The sequence below is a fragment of the Daucus carota genome, chromosome 1 (genome assembly GCF_001625215.2).
Source record: "Daucus carota subsp. sativus chromosome 1, DH1 v3.0, whole genome shotgun sequence".
NCBI classification, from domain to species: Eukaryota; Viridiplantae; Streptophyta; class Magnoliopsida; order Apiales; family Apiaceae; genus Daucus; species Daucus carota.
In genome coordinates this window covers 54,030,044-54,050,974 of record NC_030381.2, presented here as the reverse complement: position 1 = coordinate 54,050,974, position 20,931 = coordinate 54,030,044, and the positions used below count along the sequence as shown (strand labels likewise).

At 35.8% G+C, this 20,931-nt stretch overlaps 4 protein-coding genes across 7 annotated transcripts; 1 reads left to right on the top strand and 3 right to left on the bottom strand.

Moving 5' to 3' along the window:
* Positions 1–444: 444 nt before the first annotated feature.
* On the bottom strand, positions 445–4,455 carry LOC108208152 (F-box protein CPR1). Its single transcript, XM_017378652.2, has 2 exons — positions 3,069–4,455; positions 445–744 (listed from the first exon to the last, which is right to left on the bottom strand). The coding sequence occupies exons 1-2, from the start codon at positions 4,325–4,327 to the stop codon at positions 699–701; spliced, it is 1,305 nt and encodes a 434-aa protein (XP_017234141.1). The 5' UTR covers positions 4,328–4,455; the 3' UTR covers positions 445–698.
* A 1,085-nt stretch (positions 4,456–5,540) lies between these two features.
* On the bottom strand, positions 5,541–11,901 carry LOC108217823 (uncharacterized). 4 transcript variants are annotated; one of them, XR_001806253.2, is made up of 7 exons: positions 11,625–11,901; positions 11,406–11,531; positions 10,790–11,059; positions 10,617–10,682; positions 10,284–10,513; positions 7,767–8,052; positions 5,541–5,941 (listed from the first exon to the last, which is right to left on the bottom strand). XR_001806253.2 is itself a non-coding variant. In XM_017390889.2 (6 exons), the coding sequence occupies exons 1-5, from the start codon at positions 11,739–11,741 to the stop codon at positions 10,289–10,291; spliced, it is 804 nt and encodes a 267-aa protein (XP_017246378.1). In that variant the 5' UTR covers positions 11,742–11,901; the 3' UTR covers positions 9,189–10,165; positions 10,284–10,288. The 4 variants fall into 4 exon arrangements, 3 of the variants coding, with proteins under 3 accessions (XP_017246378.1, XP_017246450.1, XP_017246314.1); XM_017390889.2 differs by lacking the exons at positions 5,541–5,941; positions 7,767–8,052 and adding an exon at positions 9,189–10,165; XM_017390961.2 differs by lacking the exons at positions 5,541–5,941; positions 7,767–8,052 and adding an exon at positions 9,189–10,070.
* Positions 11,902–13,662: 1,761 nt separating this feature from the next.
* LOC108212571 (probable serine/threonine-protein kinase PBL15) lies at positions 13,663–16,265 on the top strand. Its single transcript, XM_017384298.2, has 5 exons — positions 13,663–14,161; positions 14,861–14,996; positions 15,119–15,255; positions 15,339–15,462; positions 15,636–16,265. Exons 1-5 carry the CDS (start codon positions 13,748–13,750, stop codon positions 16,061–16,063), a joined length of 1,239 nt encoding a protein of 412 aa, XP_017239787.1. The 5' UTR covers positions 13,663–13,747; the 3' UTR covers positions 16,064–16,265.
* A 262-nt stretch (positions 16,266–16,527) lies between these two features.
* On the bottom strand, positions 16,528–20,405 carry LOC108213769 (protein NUCLEAR FUSION DEFECTIVE 4). The gene is made up of 3 exons (XM_017385564.2): positions 19,960–20,405; positions 17,463–18,385; positions 16,528–17,367 (listed from the first exon to the last, which is right to left on the bottom strand). The coding sequence occupies exons 1-3, from the start codon at positions 20,266–20,268 to the stop codon at positions 16,899–16,901; spliced, it is 1,701 nt and encodes a 566-aa protein (XP_017241053.1). The 5' UTR covers positions 20,269–20,405; the 3' UTR covers positions 16,528–16,898.
* Positions 20,406–20,931: the final 526 nt, after the last annotated feature.

The window sequence follows — 20,931 nt, the reverse complement described above, 5'->3', positions numbered from 1 at the left end:
TTTTAAATATTTCTCTCGAAAAAAATAATTTTTAAAATTTTAATATATCATTTTAATACCTGTCCCAACTTAGGACCATGCTTTTTATCGCATACTTCCTCTAATCCATTATACAATCCATTATACAGAGCATGTGACTTTTTACACACAATTTTAGGTGCTTTGACCACATAGCAAATATTAATATTTTTATTTTCTGAATAAAAATATAACATAAATATTTTTATTCAGAAAAGAAAATTTTAAAAATACTGATTTTAAATATATGATCAAACCCGCTAAGATACGTGTAAAAAGTCAAACCCTCGTATAATTAACTATAGGTACTAGGTAGTACTCTCTTTTTAGAACAATCAAGCTTACATGTACAAATGAGCACCTATAATATGGGACGACCACTAGTATCTCGTCACAAATTCACCACAAACCTGAGACGACGACTAGTATCTCATAACAAATTCACGCATCCCATCTATATAATGGAGGAGTATATATACAAAGACGCATAAACTAAACAAAATCTTCCCACTGAAGTTCTATTCCCAGTGGAATGGTATACTTAATGAGGGAATAGTGAATACTTAATGAAAACTGTTGCCATGGAAGAACCAAAGACCCAAACTTTACACCACTAAACGACAATAAAAACAATAATAGCCATAAAACTTCCTGGCGCGAACTTTAGACTACAGAAGAATCTACCTCATTATCCAACTTCTCCATCTTTCCGTGAACCAGGTATCCCTACAGAAGATATGGTCAACATTTAGAAAAAACATCAGTAAAGAATATTAGGCCGAGAATTAAGTATCCATTAACAGCTATCTAATGATACTTAATAGTAATGCCCTGAAGCTTCTGCACAACTGTTAATCTGTGCTTATGCAGCTCCAATTTACCTATGCCTTTTATCAAAGCATGAGAGCTAGCTTAATTAAACAAATTCATTCTCTCTCTCTTACAAGTGTAATGTGCCTGGCCAACAAGGTGTTGGTGTGGTGGTAGTGCTCTTGTACCCCCTTGCGGGAGGTCGGGAGTTCGACTCCCCACGTGTGCGTGTGTAATCAATTAGCAAAAAAAAAAAAAAAGTGTAATGTGCCTGAACAGCAGCACTTGCTCATTTGCCTCATTAGTGTGGTAGTTCTAGACTATGATACATGACACCGCTCGCAAGAAGTTGATGAAGTTAAATTTTCAGTATATTCTACACGGACTAAAATAAAGCAATCTTTAAGTATTAATACTCTCGTGCATCAAAAAGAGGGACTTAATAACTGAAGCCATAAACTACTTCTATACCTTAAGTGAAATTTTAAAAATTAAAGAAAAGCTGTTAACAACTTCTATACCTCAGTAAAAACAAATGATCATTGTAAAATAACAGTGAACATAGACATTGATTGATATAGCAATAAAACGAATCAAACAAATGAATATCGTGTAAACCTTAGAAGTAACAACATATTTTTGGGAAAACTTGAACTGCCTGATGCTCCAGGACAGGAATGCATGAAGTGAGAGACCATATAGCTTGTAAAAGATTAAAAAGGACTTCCAAGTTCCAACATTCATCCACGATGAAATACAAAATATGAAAAACTAAGCAAGAAATCGAACATTTTCAAAACTAGGAGAAATGACACCCAAGAAGTGCAAAAAGAAATAAAATTGAGCCATGGTATTGATCAGCCATACAAATTTTGTGTTATCGTAAGGGAACAAAGAATAATGGTCCAAGTGCACTCAAAATGAAGATCATAGACCTCACAAAAAAAAATGAGGATCATAGGCTAATAGGATACACAGATATTTATTGGAGATGTTCTTTATCTGATAGCAAAAATACATCTGGATATGTGTTCTTGATGGGAACAAATGCTATCTCTTGCTCATGCAAAAAACAGAACAGAAACAAAATGTCCCTATCATTGGCATAAGATATATATGTTTTAGCAGCATCATGTGAAGTGGTCTGGCTGAAATGAATTTTTCGATTCAGAGCAAATTCAGAATGATCCAACTATCATTTACGGTGACAATTTAGCCCTAACAATGACATAAAACCCAGTCTTTCACAGTCGGACTAAGCATTAAACTTCATTATCATTTCACTCGGGACTCGGTACAAGAAGATAAATTCACTTGAATTTTGTCGGTACAAATGATCCAGTTGCAGACATATTCATCTCAAGCGCGACATTCACATATTTCAGAGATTAACTATGATCCCAAATTGAGAGAGGATATTAAAGATATTTGTATTTCTTATGAACAAAGAATCCAGAATTTTCTTGTGGTAGATAAATCAAGTGCAGGAATCATATTAAATAATATGCAATCATGGGTCTTCTATATTATTCATGTATCAGTTAATGATAGATGCTCCTAGGACAAGTCCAGATTTGATTTCTCTATCAATATAATAGCTGTAATTCCAGCACATGTACGCAAGTAAAATTTATAAATCAGATGTCAGAAAACTTCTCTTGCCCTAATTTATCAAGTTCTGTAACCAATAATACATGTGATCTTTGAAAATACAACACACCACGTAAATGTACATCATATTACCAAGCATAAAACTCTAGTATAACAAAAATATCTTTGCAAAAATTAGAAGAACAGTCCTATGCTCCAGGAAAGAACATAAAGGGTCAGAGATCATCTAGCCAGAAAGGGATTAAAATGAACTATATAAGCCTCCACAATGAACTATAAAACATGAAAAACTAAGCAAGAAACCTTTAAGTAAGGAGAAAACGTAAGTATGTGGCCAAGAAACTACAAGAGGAAAAAGTCTTGGCCGCAATAATGATCCAGCATACGCAGGTGAAACACTGAACCTATGTTACAAATTCATATTTATACATGCTTGTGTTTGTTTATAGTGCTTATCAAATATATTTTTCAAAATACCTACTAGTCAACTAAAATATGATGAGCACAGACGATTGATGTTCAAGCTAATGTGATTTCAAAATCACTAAGTTGCACCAAAATATAACAACACAATGACTGCCAAAGAATCACACAACTACAGTCCACACAAATGGCAGAACATATTTTACCTTTTCTTTTGTTGTTTCTCTTCTTTCTTGTCTTCTGATGGCTTCTGCAGCTGCTCATTCACAGTCAGTTGTAGGAGACCCTCATTCTCAGTCAGTTGTACGAGACCCTCATTCTTGGTCAGTTGCAAGAGACTCTCTCTGTATAGTTTTGAACCAAACCTGCTTGGAATACCACGAATCCTAACATTTTTCACTACCTTCCTTTCAGGTTCATACCACACAAGTTTTGTGGTGCTTCGACAGTCTGTGTTACCCACGTTCAATAATACCTCCTTGCCATCCTTGGAAAAAGCAACAAGTTTAATATACTCAAAAGATCCAAGCGCACATTGCTCTACAGAAAATGCTTTGTACCAAGGACTTTCCTCCCCAGAATTATTTTTCAACCACACATCCATACCAGATTCCGCATGCTTATTAAAGATGCAAAGGGATCCTCTAGTAGGAACAACAGAAAAACACTCATTGGGAACAAGAAATGGTAGCACAGGGAATGGGATCTCCATATATTGTCCAATCCCGAGATCAAAACTAACAATAATCCTATGATACAAACCATGTGAAACCTTATTCCCCAACCAATACAAAGCTCCACTCGTAAACAAGCCCAATTGAGTTACAAGACAAACATTACTAGGAACATTCTGAATCTCCGTCCAATTATCAGATCTCAAGCTGTAGACCGCAACCACTATGCCATGAAACGAATTCGGATTATCCTGTGTAAACTGCGCAACCCTCACAATCTTGTAATCATCATTGACATGATCATAACCAAACCCGAATCGGGTAACCAGAGCCGCCTCAAACCACTCCCCAATCTCACCCACCATGCTAGGCACCTTCCTAAACTTCCTAGTTGCTGGATTCACTACCACAAACTCCTTAACACCATTCTTGCAAAAGCAAGCTAAGCAATTCGCCGCCCCTACAAACCCCGCATTCCACAAAACCGCCTTAAGCGGCTCATCAATTTCCACAACATCCTCATCCTCATCACCATACAACGACTCGAGATCGGTCAAACAATACTGACCTCGAGTAACAACTTCACCATCACCATCAGTAGGGTTCCACTCAATATCATTGATAATTACTCCATCACCCTCAGGGTTACATTCAATAGCATTGGCATGATGTTTCTTGATAAACGCAGCGCTATCGATAAGTGAACACCAATCTTTCGACACGCATCGACAACAAAGAAGATGCTTAACAGGAAGGCGACAGAGTATTTCATCAATTAGTGGAAGTGCCATTTCAGGACCAAATTAGAAAGCTAGGGTTTACTAAATATGGACTTTGATAACTACTGCAACTGTGTTCTAAATCCTCCCATTTAATCCTTTTATACAACAAAATCTTACATAAATCCTGAATTTACGGATAAACAAATTAGTTACGATTTCTGATTAATTCTCGGGGTGAGTCAGAGTCGCAACTTGTTTAATGGAGTATATAGATAGTTTCGGTCTTTTTTTTTTTGAAACGTAAAGTTTCGGTCTGAAATAAAGGTTATAAACTGGAATAAGCACTTATATTTCCGATCTAAAATTATAATAAAAATATTACTTTGATATTATATTGAAATTAAATCACAAAATGTTACTCACTCAGTCCCGTGGGATTGTTAACGTACACTGTTTGCACGCATTTTGAGGCTCTTATAAAATATAGCAATATAATATTTTTTAAATTTATTTTTTTTCTGAATAAAAGTTTAGACATCAAACTTTTATTCAGAATATTTTTTATAAAAAAAACATCATGGAACTATATTTTATTGAGGCCTTAAAAAGCGTGCCAAAAAGTGATGTTAACAATCCAATGGGACGGAGGGAGTATTTCAAAATTACTCATTCCCACAAGGTTGTTAACTTAGGCTTGACATGCTATAGTTAATATCTTGTTTTTAATTTCTTTTTTTCAAATAAAGATATGAATTTTTTTTATTGAACTCTAATTTATATTCACCTTAAAATATGTGTTACGCAGTGTAAAAAATTATTGACAAATGTACGAAACAGAATGATTATTTAATTTCTTTGACAAATAACTCTAATAAGTAATATATTTCATTATAATAATTTTAGAACTCATTCATTATTATTATCAGCAAAGGTGAACATTCATCAAAACAAACCAGTGTGATGAATGCCAACAGCAAGTAGCAAGATCATTTCATTCGACAGCAGCAAAGGATCAATATACAGTTGATGGAGAAGCATTCATATGAAAGACTAATGTCACTAATATATGCAAAAAGATGGAGGCCACTCTTGACGGTGCATAAATAGAAAAGGGAAGGAGATTACATATCTGTGTACCCAACATTTGGAGGATATGTCCTACAAATCCCATCTTCCCGTAGGAAACATAACCACCATATTTTGTTCAAATTCTCCGCAAGTGCGAAATCTCTCAAAACTTATAGAGCAAGTACTAGGGCGGTATATAAGCAACTCATAAAGCTATCAAAGACAAAAAACATGGTTTCATCATATGTATTATGTCCAAGTGTTTGGTATTTCTATCATAAGTCCCTCACTCCACTTATCATAATATATGGCATAATAGAAAAAGGAAAAGAAAAGCAAAAGAAGTATTGTAAACACGGGCCTTCTCCAGGCATTCCACAAGCATGTTGTTAAAACCATCTCGAAGATAAACCAATTTGGAACATGCAACAACAAACTCATTCAAGAAATCCGGTAATTATTATATTTATTGGCCCGAATGATTTCAACTCAGATTACATTTTAAGGTTCTGAAATCAGAAGATGGGAAGATTATTCTGAATTGCTTGGGGGCTTTTCTTTTGGATGCTTGGCAGAATAGTGATCATTGAGTTGGTTCTGATTTGCCAGTTGCGCCTGAAATTACAAAAAAAAAAACAAAAATTTATAAAACTTATAATTTAGAGGACAACCGGGGAAGATAATAGGGAAGAATGAATCATGTGTAGATCAACATTTGATCTCTTGCCACAAATACCTGCCCTATAAACTAGATAGTAACTTCAAAAGTGAGATGCCGCAAGGGACCCTCCTTCGAAAACGATTTATGATAAAAAAGAAATTCAAAGTGAAGAGGTAAAATCTTAGAAGCATCCCTCTGTCACTTTTCAAGTTTCTTTAAAAGTCATCCAGTCATTTCCAAAGTGCAAAACAGCTTACAATACACAGCCAAAGAGGTTGCAAGCCTATTGAAGCACTCTCAGCCCAGAATGAGCTTCAAGCCTTCAACTGGCATGTTCCTAATAACCAGAAAATATGATTTTTACCTTCACCAAAACGTCCTAGCATGTTCAAAGAACTTCAATAAGTATATATCATAGAGTCCCACAACACCCAAACCCACCCAACTTACCATTAGTCATATATGACCAAAGACATTATTTAATTATCCAACATCAATAATCTATTCATAATAATAATAAATTTAGTTTTACAATGGTGTTACTTGGTTGTGTTTATTGTATTATTGGAGACTTATTACTTGGTTTATTGTATTATCGGAGACTTACTACTTCTTTTACTTATAATAGTGAAAATTCTGCAGATGCAACTTGCGAGGGCATCAAGGTGTAGGGGTTGCTGCATTCAATTTCATGAGCACAAGCCTCAGGCGTGTGTGCACAAGTTTGGTGAGGCACTCATCTCAGTTCAAAGATACGTGCAACAAGAGTGGCAACAGATATTAGGACTCAATAAAGTAAAAATAACTTTCCACACAACAAGAAAAAAACTACTCCTATATAAGATTCCCCGAATCACACATATTCCTATATCTCAATAACCCTTTGAAGGTGCCAAGGTGCAAGGTCTATAAGGCATTAACCTCTTAGTGAATGAGTGCCTAGAACAACGAGTGCTAATACAAGTTAAAATGCTAGAACCCGGTCGTATAGTTGCATGAAGTCATACGAATACGAAAGGGGGAGGGGAGGGGTGAGAATGGAGTGAAAAATGTATGGTAACATTGACATTGTTACATATTGCATTCATACTTCATAGTCCATTCTATTCACACATTATATTTGGGCTTGATCAAACCAGTTCTACAATAATCCAAAATTCTTTTCCTTCATTCACAAAGTTTATCATCAAAATTTTGAACTCCCTCATTTTCTTCACTCTTCCCTCTTTGATCTTTCTCTTCTACCTTCGATTCTCTACCACCACAAACTCATTGTATAACTACGACATTCCATTCCTTCCTACCATTGATATGGGATCAGGCATCGAACAATAGCAAGCAAGACTACAGGATCAAAGGAACTACTTAACATTACTACCACCAAAACTATATATTCTCATCACAGATTAATCAACCGAAACATTAACAATCTACACCGTACTTGTACCTTATCCCATCCTTGTCGTTTAACATAACATAATCTTCGTTTTCTGTCAAAATTCCAATCTTTTTTCGAACAATTCTTCCTACTATCAGAATCATTACTTCTTTCATGTTTCTGAATTCTTTAAAGCTCAAACTTAACCTCAAAGTTCAAACACATAAATCAAAATCAAAATCAAAACTTTGGCACACAAATCAAGAAAACAAAACCACCCAAATTCATATAATAACCATACACAAAATCAGGACCCAAATCAAGAAATCAAGAAAAAACACACACACATAATCTATATAAAACAGAGGGAGGAGAGAGAGAGAGAGAGAGAGAGAGAGTACTTTACAAATAGAACAGGTGACTTTGAGGGCAACAGCACGATGTTCAAATTGAGAGCCTTTTGATTTCTGATTCTTCTCTGCGTTCTTTTTCTGGGCTTCTATCTTTTGTTTTCCCCTTGTCATCCTCTCTCTCAAATCTCTCTCTCTCTCTCTCTCTCTCGCTCTCGTTTGGCTTGAGTCAAATTGTTTAACTACTATGCGTGGGCGTGTGTTGGCCCGACTTGGAACATAGGCCGGTCTCTTCGGGAATAGGGATTAATATCATCAGGATACGATTATACGAATCCTAAAAAGAAAAATTAAACCATAGTTAAAACGGTTTTTCTATGGTGTGCCCAAGGGCACACACTAAGCACTAATTTTTATGAGTTTGGTGCATTCTTATTGGTCATGTAATCATAAATATGGATGACCCCCCTTGCATTTACACCAACTCCACCAATCAAAATCCACTAAACTCATCAAATTTAGTGCTTAATGTGTGCCCTTGGGCACACACTAGAAAGACCCTAGTTAAAAATTGAAAACCGGTTATTCTATCGATTTCTGATTTATTTGTTGCAAATTTTATGAATAAATCAGAATTTTTAGTCAAAACGAAATGCAATAAATAAATTACTGAAAGTTTTAAAAAAACAAATTATTTTTTTAATAAAATCAGGAATTTTTAATAAATCAAAATTTTTCAAACACTGACTAATAACTTATAATAGAAATTTAAATTAATTAATTCACCTATATGTTAATATCTTTGATCAATCAAGAATCATCACCAACTAATTTTAATAAATATTAATCATATTTTTAAAATTTGATCTTAGTTTTAGCTTTCGAAATTATATGAACTTTTCATAATGCAGTATACATTTCGGACAGATTCAATTAAAAGTAGTACTAGGTGTAAATAATTATACACAGAAAATTTATACATAATGACATATCAATTGATGTGAAATATTTTAATTAGGTTTGTTGATGTGAATACTTATTGGTATATCTTAATATAAATTATTTTAAAATAAATAAATAATTTTTCATACAGCTCTTCTTAAACCACAACGCAAATATTATCATGTACGTGCCTTAGCTTGGACATTCTAAATACCAAGTAATGAAGTAACGTCGTTAATTCATTATACTCCTTTCTGGGTATTTCTCAAAGCAATAAGTTAGCCCTTATGAAAACCAACAACTTTTCGGAGAGATGTGAACATATGACATTTTGCTTTCAACTCTCTAGGTTTGCGTTCGCACAGTATAAAAGGTGACAAGTGTGGACATTGCTGTGTACAAAAGAGAGAATTATAAACACATGAATTAAGATAATCAGCATCTAATCTGCTTTGTATAACTCATTTTTGCAAGTTAATTTGGCCACAACATCATACTGCAGGTTAACACAAACTTAGCGGGGGAAAAAAAAGAAGAAGAAGAAACCAACATCCTACTACAGATATGTATAAATTCTTTGTTTGATACTAGAAGAATTAATCGGAAATCAGAAATACATGCAGAATCTTACTACAGATAGTTGCATCAATTGCTTGTACGTATAAATGTAGTCAGTAAATTAACAAAATGCATGTTCGGTTTTCACAGTTTAGACTGCAGAAATACTCTGACCACCTGCCAAACAAGAAAAAATTGCCACTTTGTTGGCTTGCATCAGAGTTGCTTGCTTTGCAAACACAAACTACAGATAATACAACCCCCAGTTTGCAAAATGAGACTCAGCAACACATTTGTATTGTTTGATTCAATAGTCATATAAAAACGAACATGCTGGTCAGGGACGGATCTAGGAATTTGGTTATGTGGGGGCAAAAAACACACCAAAAAAAAAATCGCTAATTTTCTTTTAACCAAAAATGGTTTGAGTTGATTAATGAGTTAAATATACGAATTTATGATAAGAAATTCACAAAATATGGAGAGAAGTAGTGATATTAGCCCAGCCTTATGGGCTGTGAGAGTCTGATACAAGCAAATATTAGGACTGAAGAGGCTGAGACACAAGACTGGGCAAAAAAGAAAACAAATGTAGTAAAGAATGGGCAAGAAAAAATCAAATGAAACTGGGAGGAGTCGAACTTGAACCACATCCAGAAAAGACACACATCTAAACCAAGGGGGCAAAGCCATACTTCATTAATTTTACATAATAGAACTAGTAAACCATTCACGAGCTACTGGGGGCAAGTACCCCCACTGCCCCCAGTGTGGCTCCGTCCCTGATGCTGGTAGCATCACAACTCAACTCAACTCAACTCAATGCCGCTATAAACTTGCTAGTTGGACGAAAACCTGGAGATTGAGGGAAGCACGCATGTCGTCATGTCAACAGTAAAGAGTCTAATTTATATCCAGTTAAAAATATGAGCAGGATGCAGCAGTATTCACTATACAAAAAAGAAAATTTCAAAGTCGAGAAAAGAAGGAAGAAAGGGGGAGGGATAAACTGAGGAGCACTTGAAATCAAAACAGCATAATAAATTAGGGAATGCAGGATAGAATAACCTGCATCAGTCATGCTTGATCATCTTAATTTCCCTTACTTCCATGGTCATATTTGGGAAGAGGGTAGGCACACATATTTGTGTCTCGAAGGTCTCAATGTTCTTGCTCTCATCACGCAAGGAGGCTGTGAAAGTAACGTGGTAAAGAGTACCCTCCTCTGAATCAAGTTTAATTGCCTTGACAACTTTCAGTGAGGAAATGTCATGAACTGCCTCTCTTTTTATTTTTACCTGTGTGTGCGCACGAGAGTGTATGCAGTGTAACTGATTAGATATTAATAATTATAAATATTAAATTATTAATTAAAACAAAGATAAATAATAGGAGACGGACCTCGTCTATGTTATACATGATAAGAGCATACTGGGAGAGAAAAGGGGCCAGATCTACCAAAGCTTTCTACATTGCAGAAATTCAATATACATAAATCATACGAGTGAGTATAACAAGCACTAGCGCGCACATAGGATAGCGAAGGCATGGCTAATAGGAATATGGAAACATACAGCAGGGAAAGTTTTGATGACGGGCTGTTGAGCAATATCAAGGGGCGGATCTTGTTTAGACTTTTCACCATTGTCATGAGACTGAGAGCATTTGAGCTTAACAGGCTTAATCTCTATCTTCCGATATTGGCGAAAAATCTCCGTTATTGTTGTTTTAAAAACTGTAGCATCCCCGAGAGGTGACAGGGCTTCAAATGTGATATGATTTACCCAATACCCACCTTGCTCTGTCACTATCTTAAGCAGCTTGACTTGGCTGAATTGTGTATGCTGTATGCATAAAAGAATTAATCGGAAATCTGAAATACATGCACATAGTTGCATCAATCGCTTGTATGTATAAATAATTAGTTAAATAACAAATACCAAAAAAATTAATCGAAAATCTGAAACACATGCAGATAGTTGCATCAATCGCTTGTATGTATAAATAATTAGTTAAATAACAAATACCAAAAAAATTAATCGGAAATCTGAAACACATGCAGATAGTTGCATCAATCACTTGTACGTATAAATCGTTAGTTAAATAACAAATACCACAAGAATTAATCGGAAATCTGAAATACACACAGAATGTTGCATCAATCGCTTGTCGAGAGCCCGAGAAACAAACCTCCTTGATATTATAGAGGTGAATAGCCAGCTCCGTAAGACAAACATATTCATCCATATATATGGGATACAATTTCTTGTTTTTCGACGCATCGTAGATTTTCTTCATAGGTACACCAGCGACAAACTAGAATTTCAATACAGATACAATGAATTATACAACACAAAACATGAACAGAAACACAAAAGATTAAAGATACGATGATTGAGGAACTCTTACGTGTACTCGCCTTCCCTTCCTCATGGCGCCTGGTCCGAGGTTGTCTGATCGAATATACAACCCACGACAATCATTCTTTATGCGAATCCACCCCTTCTTTGCACACCTCTTCTTCATTTTGGCCTTCAAATAAGACGTATAGGAAACCCTAATTTCACAGGACAATTATAAATTTTCATTTAGGAAAAAATGAAAAATAATTATAAAATTAAATTTTGAAAAATATATTAAAATAAATGTTGAGTAGAAAAAGATGTATAAACGTGATGAGAGTGTGACAACTTTTGATAAAGTAGCGACAGATCGTTACAAATCACAACAATATATACAGAATAAAGCATCAGGTTCGAAACAATTAAATTAAATTAATTTTTTCCTGATTGTGTCTTCCCATTTTTCCTCACCCGTGCATTTCCTGTTTCATACCGGGAATAATCAACATCTAATTTGCCTCATATTGTTAGGAATAAAATACGATCTTGATAGGCCAGACTTGCACGAGACTCGGAGTCAATGTTTTAAAGATATATGTTCATGATCCATTTTCGATCAAGATATTGGTTTTCGAGTGAAGGAGGATGTTAGAATACAATATGATCCTGGTAAGTACTCCTCCTCTATTAAAATAATACGGTAGAGAGAATGTTAGAATACAATATGATTCTGGTAAACACTCCTCCTCTATTAAAGAAATACGGTAATACATTGCGATATATCAAATACATTTTTCGTTGTTGCTAATGCAATGTTTAGGACGATCACGATCATCATCCCCCTTCACACAAGCATAGACCACTGAAGCTAGCTGTGATCAAATTTTGCAGAAACTGGATTCCCTGTTTCTGCAATGTCTCTGAAGCTAGTGAGTGGTCTAATACAGGGCCTAATTTTAGGGCCTAAAATCATCACTCAAGGATGGACCGGTCCTGCCTCGAATTTGGACCAACAAGTAGTCGTTATGGTACCTTCTTTGGTATTTTTGCGATAATAAGCAACATTTGATCGAGATTAGGTAAAACGTTATGGATATTTTTAAGTAATGCAAAACTATAATAAATCTTTTGGCAAGAATATATAAAGACACACATAGCACAAGTAATATTCTTGACTTTGCAATGGTCCCTGATTTGAAAAAACTACTAAAAGACAGGCCAGGTGGGGGCTGAATTGTGCAACATTGGTACTCAACTAACCACAACTTTGTTATTCTAATTTGCCCACCATCCCCTTATTTCGTCACTCCTATTATATTATCCATTAGACTATATCATAGCAATTTGTTCTAATATCTTGGAGTCAAATGAGTTACCAAAGGAGTCTGTTTATGTTTCAGTCCTGACATATGTATGTTAGTAGTATACGTTTAGCGGAAAAAAAATGTTGAACAACTTAATCCTAAATTTTTGATGTATGTATAGGGGTGTTACAACATCATTCAGTGAAAAATTAGTTTTTTAGAATTTTTCTCGTTCAACGCTTTTTTCCTCCTCTAGACATATGCTATCTTTTATATGTCCTAGACCAAGTGTGTCTGTTTAATAGTTTTCACATATTTTAGTTGACAGGAGGATAATTACTATTTGGGAAAGTTCTATTTGATTGAAAAAACTCGAACATATTTGATTGAAAAAACTCGAATATGAAATTGTGAGAGTAGGCATACAGACTTCGGTCCGGTTCTTTACAAGAGCGATACAGATTTAAGTGGATGACCATAATTACGGAATCTCGTGTTAATCATCACCGTCTGGAATTAGTCGAGACACGTGAAAACTTGTCCGAACATCTCAATATGTAGTGATTTAAACAGAGGGAAAAAAATTATTATTGGCACAATATTAGTTTGAAGCCAATAAGAATGGATTGTTGACAAGTAACTAATATGACAAATGAAGAAACAAAATATATTAGCCAATGAAAGATTAGAACAGATTACTGAGTTTAGTAGAGTGGTTGGAGCAGTTAGAGAAAGAAATGTCATCTATCAATACATATCTTTGACATAAAAAACTAATCTTGCATTAGTGTAATAATCACACATCATGGTCAGTTGGTCACTCTCCTATAAATATATTCTGTGCACACATTTATTCTTTCTCAACCAATCTCCTCTGTAGCCAAACATGAAAGAATCAAAGCCCTGGAAGCCCTTTACAGCAAACTGCTGTTCAGCTGAGGATCACACAATTTTTCGCAATTTTAGCAGGTGCAGGACTTCGCGGTCTGATTTTTCTAAAAATGTTGCTCCAATGCCATCTTTTCGCTTGATTTCTGTTTCAGATATAAGTCGGACTTCTTCTAGTCGGATTAATGAGGATTTGATGCAGACTTTTGGCCAGGATTTGTTTGATTTTCAGTTGACTGAGTTGAGGGCTATAACACAGAATTTTTCGAGCAGTTTTTTGTTGGGGGAAGGGGGGTTCGGGACAGTTCATAAGGGTTATGTGGATGAAAATATGAGGGCAGGATTGAAGGCTCAAGCTGTTGCTGTTAAGCTTCTTGATATCGAAGGACTTCAAGGTCACAGAGAATGGCTTGTAAGTTCAATTACGCGTTTTTTTCTAATAATGTAGCATTTCATCAGAACTATTTTCACCATGCATGTTGTTGTTCTTCCTCATTAGTAGTATGCATGTTTTGATATACTAATCTAACCAAATTATGTCTCACTCGAAAGTAAAATTTGAATTCTCCGTAATAACTCAGACCCTAAAAGTCAGCTATGAATGTATCTGCGCTTCTGGTAAAATTGCATATGGGCTATACAAAGGGATTGTGATTGTGGAATTTGATCATTACTAAGATGCCCTACTTGAGAATTATATAGATATACTTTCACATAATGCCCGGTAGCTATGGGAGAATATGTTTGGTTTATGTAGCTGGTGTACTAACCATTACTTTATGTATCTATCAGTAGCCTAACTAAAGCTCAACAAGACTAGCTAGTAAAATAATTTTGAAACATTATATAATCAAGTATGCCGTTTGATTAATTAGATGAAATGTCAACTAAGTCAACCCAATTGCAAAATAGTCAATACAAATTATTAACGGTGAAGTAAGACCAAGCTCATGAGCTCATCGGGGCAGAACAAGTTGATAAGATCCCTTTTTTATGTGGTGATGCTGGGGCAAAAAAAGAAATTGCAAGATATGTGTACAGAATGACTGAATATTTTAAATTAATGTGCTATTTTAACAACAGAAGAATTAATGAAATTGTTTTGTTACAGGCGGAGGTGATATTTCTGGGGCAGCTCAGGCACCCGAACTTGGTTAAACTGATTGGATATTGCTGTGAAGATGAGGAACGACTTCTTGTATACGAGTTCATGCCTCGTGGAAGCCTGGAGAATCATTTGTTCAAGAGTATGCATATATGTTTTTGCTTGTTCAATATGTAGTAGTAGTTAAATAGATGTTGAGAGTTTCAGGAGCCTTCATACATAGTGTACGCGAATATTTGATGTTAATGGGAAAAAACGGTGCAGGGATATCTGTTTCATTGCCATGGGGAACAAGATTGAAGATTAGCATTGGAGCTGCCAAAGGCCTGGCTTTCTTGCATGGTGCTGAGAAGCCTGTCATTTACCGCGACTTCAAAACCTCAAATATCCTCCTTGATTCTGTAAGTTTGTCTGTGTAACATCTCTTAGATGATGAAACATGTGTGCTTAGGCCTTAGGGTGGATATTTTGTCAATGTACGTAGGAGTTCAATGCAAAATTGTCGGATTTTGGACTTGCAACAATGGGACCGGAAGGATCAGAGACGCATGTGACTACTCGCGTAATGGGGACTTATGGATATGCAGCTCCTGAATATGTTAGCACAGGTAACTATCATAAGCAGGGGTGGATCTAGCAAGGAGCACAGGGAACACGTGTCCCCCCTAAATTATTTTTTTTTACATTTTTCACCATTCTAAATTTTACAAAATTGAACTAAACTACATTGTTATGAGACTAATTTATATTCAAATATATCATTCTGCCATTGATTATGCAGGACACTTGACTACAAAGAGTGATATTTATAGCTTCGGAGTTGTCCTGCTTGAATTACTAACTGGACGACGAGCCATGGATAAAACTAGAGCGAAAACAGAGCAAAACCTTGTCGAATGGTCAAAGCCTTACTTAACTAGTAGCCGGAGGCTACGCTACATCATAGATCCTCGACTTCTAGGACAATATTCAGTTAAAGGAGCAAAAGAAATGGCAAATTTGGCGCTACATTGTGTGAGTCTGAACCCGAAAGATAGGCCAAAAATGCCTCAAATCATCGAAACACTTGAAGCAGTGCAGCCACTGAGAGACATGGCTGTGACTTGCGGCCACTGGCCAGTTTCTCCGAAAACAGGACGGAATGTTAGCAATGGAAATAATTCAATGAAGAAGAAAGAGTCTCCAGTTTTCGTCAATCGCAGGGCATAATATGTAATTATAAAGTACTGATGAAGATGTAAAATAATGTAACTAATGTTGCCTGTGTAAATTATAATCTGTATACATATGATCTGCTCTTATCTGCAGATTCTGTTAAACTCTAAGCTCCTTTGAAAGTTTACATATCTTGTAAAAGTTGAGTCTATTTTCACCGAATTTTTCTCTTCAGAGTTAAGGGTCTTCACGGAAACCTGCTCTCTATGTGTCAGAGGCAAATCTACGCACATCTTATACTTCATACTCTGCTTTCGAGTGGGACGGAACGAGTAAATCTGATATACTAACAACTCAAATACATGACAACTTTTTTTTTTTAGTTAAATTTATTAAAATCACTGAAAAAACTAAACCATTATGATCTTGGACTGGTAGGTCACAGAAACCTAAACCAATTCAACCCCTGCACTCAGCAACAAATATATTGAATGAAGCTAGCCAACCAACATATCAGAAAGATTAAAAACTAATGCAGATTTATATGTTTAATTCCTTCTGGAGAGGCTATGGTAACGAATCCATCGACTGGTTAAGCGACAAGTCCATCATTATCTCAGATATTAAATATGTCGCGACAACTTTATTAATTATTGTAAGAATATCAGTAGAATACTTAAGGAGAGTAATTACTACACTTTTAGCACAATATATCAGAAGAACAAGAGCCCGAGAAGCGGTACAGACTGTGATGTCTGCTTCTGATTCCTTTGCTCAAACATGGAATGACATAAGTACACTTAGAGTGACTCTGTACAAGTTTTTCTTCCTCAAATTATGTTCCTGGATGATCTATGAAGACAAACTGTAAGTTTGGATGACTAATATGTTAATACAACAGTTCAGATCTTCGGTTCTTTTCAAAATGATCATATGCTGATCGCGTTCTTAGAAACAAAAGAGCACTTGATGCTAGGCCTAAAACTGAGACACATCCCCACCACACGAAAGTTAAGAAATAGCATTTTCTTCCCATGCAAACCAATGAGTTGGGCATCATTTCAATGTCAGGACTTGCATTGGCATCGTAAACAAGGGCAGAGAGAAGACCGTATAGAAGTGAGCCAATAGGGATATTGGTTATAAGAATGTTGTGGTTGACACCAACACTGCTAGGTCCGAAAAGCTCAGAGGTTACTGAAACAGCAGCTGCAAATATGAACCCGGAGCTCAGCCCAATAATTGCTGTGCCTGCCTGCAATGCTACTTCACTGCCAGATGCCGCGAGTAAGAAGAAGGCAATTGGCGTTGGCAAAAGCGCTATGGCTAACCATCCAGTCCTGGCAAAATAAAATTTCCTGCAAATGTGACAATGTTGAGTTAGTAACTTAAAACTTGCAAACACTTATGTAAACTAAAACGCGAAATTGTAAAAGGGAACTGGTGTACTAACGTTCGGATGATATCTGGAGTTGCAGAAAGTAAGCGGCCAAAGAAGGAGAAAGCTGAATAGATTGTGATAAGGGTTGAGGTTGTGGAACTTAGTCCAAGTGACTGCGCTATCTGTCCTAAATTGTTGGTATACACTAGTCCAATTGTACCCCCGAAAAAGTACACGAAGTAGTACAGCCAAAAATCCATCCTACGAACAAGCATTTTTGCCTTGTGTTCTTCTCCAAGCATTGCCAAGCGGTCTCTTGTGATCAACGTCTTGCAGCACCCTTCACTAGAGTCAGTTTCACTTCCATCGAGCAGATCATAATATCCATCACCACTATCGACATAAGATGCATTATCAACTAAACTGTTATCCCGGCTGAGTATCTCCTTGTGAAGTTCAAGATCAACATGATTGATAAGAATAAAACCCGAGCCTTCAACACGAAAGCTAGAGTATATTGTATGGTGAAACCAGTCTCGGGCATATACCATACCAGGGATGCATAAAGGAAGAATAAGGAGGGCTATGGCACCACAGAAGAGGAGACGAGCAGACGATGGATCTGTTGAGGGGATGAAGAGGAGGTAGAAGCCAGTGGTGACAGCAAGGAAATTTAGGAGTAGAAATATCAGTTGATCACGTTTGACAGCATCATCCGGAAGAGGGTCTAATGAGGGTTGTCGTAAAATTGGAACTAGAGCTGCTATGGATGTTACAAGGGGGATAAATGCATTGAGAAGAAGGTATGTATCATTAGATGACGAATCAAATGCTTTTGCAGCAAGGTTGTATAAGGCCGCACTCACACCATTAAAGCTTACGGTTAGAGATATGGCTAGAGGTCGATTGGTAGGGAAATTTCTGATGCAGAGAACGAAACAGACCGTGTTGAACCAGCAAATGCTACAGCCAGCAAGCAAGCACAGCAGAAATACCTGGAACAAGTTGCAAGACGAATAAGCAACCATAACCATATCAGTCTATTGAGTCCCATATAAATTATAAAGTTATAACACCTGAAACTTGTCATAACTACTTAGCTCTACATCATTATAATATAGGATCAGGGGCACATTACCCTCTTGCAGTTTGCTTCAGGTGTGAAGATACCAGGCTGCAAACCCTTAGCATCCCTGTCATCTCATTGGCAAAGGCGCGATTCTCACTTTCCAAGTGTATATAGTTCTTATAAGTTTTAATAGCTTAGCATTCTCAACAATGATACAAGAAACTAATTCCTGCTACCAGACTACTATCCATAATTTTCGTAATTTTCATTTTGGTTTTTAAGGAACATATTTGGTGAAACTGGCAGTGAAGCCGGAATAAGTGATCACAGTTTTTTCAGCACATAGTTGGCTATATACAGTGGTAACTCTGTTAGCAGATTGATCAGCATCCCGGAAAAACTAGAAACAATGGTGTTAACAAGGTGCTTTGACCACTGAATGGTTTTACATTACTATTGATTAAAAAGTTTCAAACTAGATGGCATAGATTATTTTAAGTCTCACTTATCAATAATACAAATCTCTTACATTGACTAACTCTTTTTTTTTCCACTAAGCTGCCAACAAGTCAATAAAATCATTCTTATTTCGAAAACAGCTCATATCTGGGAGGACAAAAATGACATCACACCTTTTGTAGATTCGCCACAGGTTTCTATTGCAAGGGACATCAAGTCTGATTAAACTGTTTGCATTTAGCACTAATCTTTGACCAATAATTGAACAAAACAGTAGAAGCATTATAACGGCAAATGTGTTCCACTTTCTAATCGCCTTAGCCAGCTCCAAAATTGTTTTAAACAATAATCACGCAGTGCATGCACCAGATGAACTACAGGGCGGCCTGTGGTTTTACGAGCTTTTATAAAATTTCAAGATTTTGTGCTAAGAGGATTTTACACAACCTAATCATATGTTTAGCTCAGCAGACAATAAAAACTTCTAAACTTATCATATGTTCATCAGGTTCGGTTTGTGCTAAACTTATCTACTTCATTCTACAAAGTTCTAGGGGGATCTAGATTGTGAGTCCGTCCAGATCAACAATAAAGCCAAAGCTGAGACTTTAATTCTTGATTTTAAGTAAAAGTAAGAAACAAAAAAGTGTGGCAACATATGCCTTTTGCTGGCATGCCAAGAGAGAAGACAGATATTGTGTGGCTAATATCATGACATATTTCAGAGTGATTAGAAGAGAATAATAACTCTCTAGAGAAATGTATAATTTGGCAAGAAATAAATGACAAGAAAGTGACAGTACATCACCCCTAGCCCACACAAACACAAAACCATGCTTAGCACTACTACCCAAATTAAGCACTCAATGCAAAATCAACCTTAAATCAAATTGACACAAATTATCAACCTTAAACATTTCCCCCCTATAAGAAATATAAATGTCTATTCGAGTGAGATATACTGGATATGTTTAGTCTGACGCAGACATTTCAATACGTTTATGTAGACATTATATATGAAATTTGAGGAGAAAAACTAACCGCGAAATAAGGAAGAGTGATGATATTACTAATGACGAGCCATTGCAGACCATAACCAACCAACCCCATGAACGCAGACATAAACATGACGAGCCACAATGGCAAGTACATCAAAGCGAGCCCGGAAGACCATCCCAAAGCCTTGCCAAGATCAGAAGCCACTGCCAGGTAGTTAAGTTGCACCTGAGAAACTCCTAGAACCGACTTAAACTCTGATGAATACGCTGAAAAATCAAAGTTGGTGCCCGTGAAAGCTTGTAACCATATTGTAACGACGAGGATCATCCATTTTCGTGATTGTCCTGCCATGTAAGTAAAATATTTTCTGACAAACAAATGAAACGAGATTGTTAAGAGACCAGAGAGTATGGAATGCTAATAATGGTATGGAGATGCAAGTAAGTGTTTGATAAATTTGAGTTCGGTGTAATGAAGAGTACTACTACTACAAGGGCTTCATTTATTTATAGACATGAAAATTTTTAGTTCACATTTACGCCAAAACCGTCACTGTTCTTTTATTTTATTCTAAACATAAATCGCTGGGGCCGACCTACTTAAATTGTTATAGCCGAGACTAACTAATTTTGGATTTGGAGATCCAATCGATATTATTTGTTAGTTTATATTATTTTATTATAAATAAATATATATTATATATTCGTGTACGTTTTGACAAATAAATATTTTTTTCAAAAAAAAAATCAAAATATTTACATACAGAATTACTGTATATATTTGTAAATATTTTCTTAAGATATTTTAAACATAAATTACTAGCGCCATCCCATGCTTAAATTGTTATACCCGAGACTTAACAAATTTAAGGTTCGGACATCCAATCGATATTTTTTGTAATATTATATTATTATATTATAGAGAAATATTTGTTTTGTAAATATAGACGTGTACATTTTAACCAATAAATATTTCTCTTATAAAGAAAATATCAAAATATTTATATACAGAATA

Bases quoted from the DNA above. Each gene is read 5' to 3' on its own strand.
- LOC108208152 (XM_017378652.2), bottom strand. From the start codon at position 4,327: ATGGCACTTCCACTAATTGATGAAATACTCTGTCGCCTTCCTGTTAAG. The intron at 745-3,068 runs GTAAAATATGTT...TATCTTCTGTAG, and splicing joins GAGAAACAACAAAAGAAAAG to GGATACCTGGTTCACGGAAA.
- LOC108217823 (XM_017390825.2), bottom strand. From the start codon at position 11,741: ATGAAGAAGAGGTGTGCAAAGAAGGGGTGGATTCGCATAAAGAATGAT. The intron at 11,532-11,624 runs GTAAGAGTTCCT...TTGAAATTCTAG, and splicing joins GGAAGGGAAGGCGAGTACAC to TTTGTCGCTGGTGTACCTAT. The intron at 10,683-10,789 runs GTATGTTTCCAT...TCTGCAATGTAG, and splicing joins TCATCAAAACTTTCCCTGCT to AAAGCTTTGGTAGATCTGGC.
- LOC108212571 (XM_017384298.2), top strand. From the start codon at position 13,748: ATGAAAGAATCAAAGCCCTGGAAGCCCTTTACAGCAAACTGCTGTTCA. The intron at 14,997-15,118 runs GTATGCATATAT...AAAACGGTGCAG, and splicing joins GGAGAATCATTTGTTCAAGA to GGATATCTGTTTCATTGCCA. The intron at 15,463-15,635 runs GTAACTATCATA...TTGATTATGCAG, and splicing joins TCCTGAATATGTTAGCACAG to GACACTTGACTACAAAGAGT.
- LOC108213769 (XM_017385564.2), bottom strand. From the start codon at position 20,268: ATGGCAGGACAATCACGAAAATGGATGATCCTCGTCGTTACAATATGG. The intron at 18,386-19,959 runs GTTAGTTTTTCT...AACTTGTTCCAG, and splicing joins TCACTCTTCCTTATTTCGCG to GTATTTCTGCTGTGCTTGCT. The intron at 17,368-17,462 runs GTTAGTACACCA...TCACATTTGCAG, and splicing joins ACTCCAGATATCATCCGAAC to GAAATTTTATTTTGCCAGGA.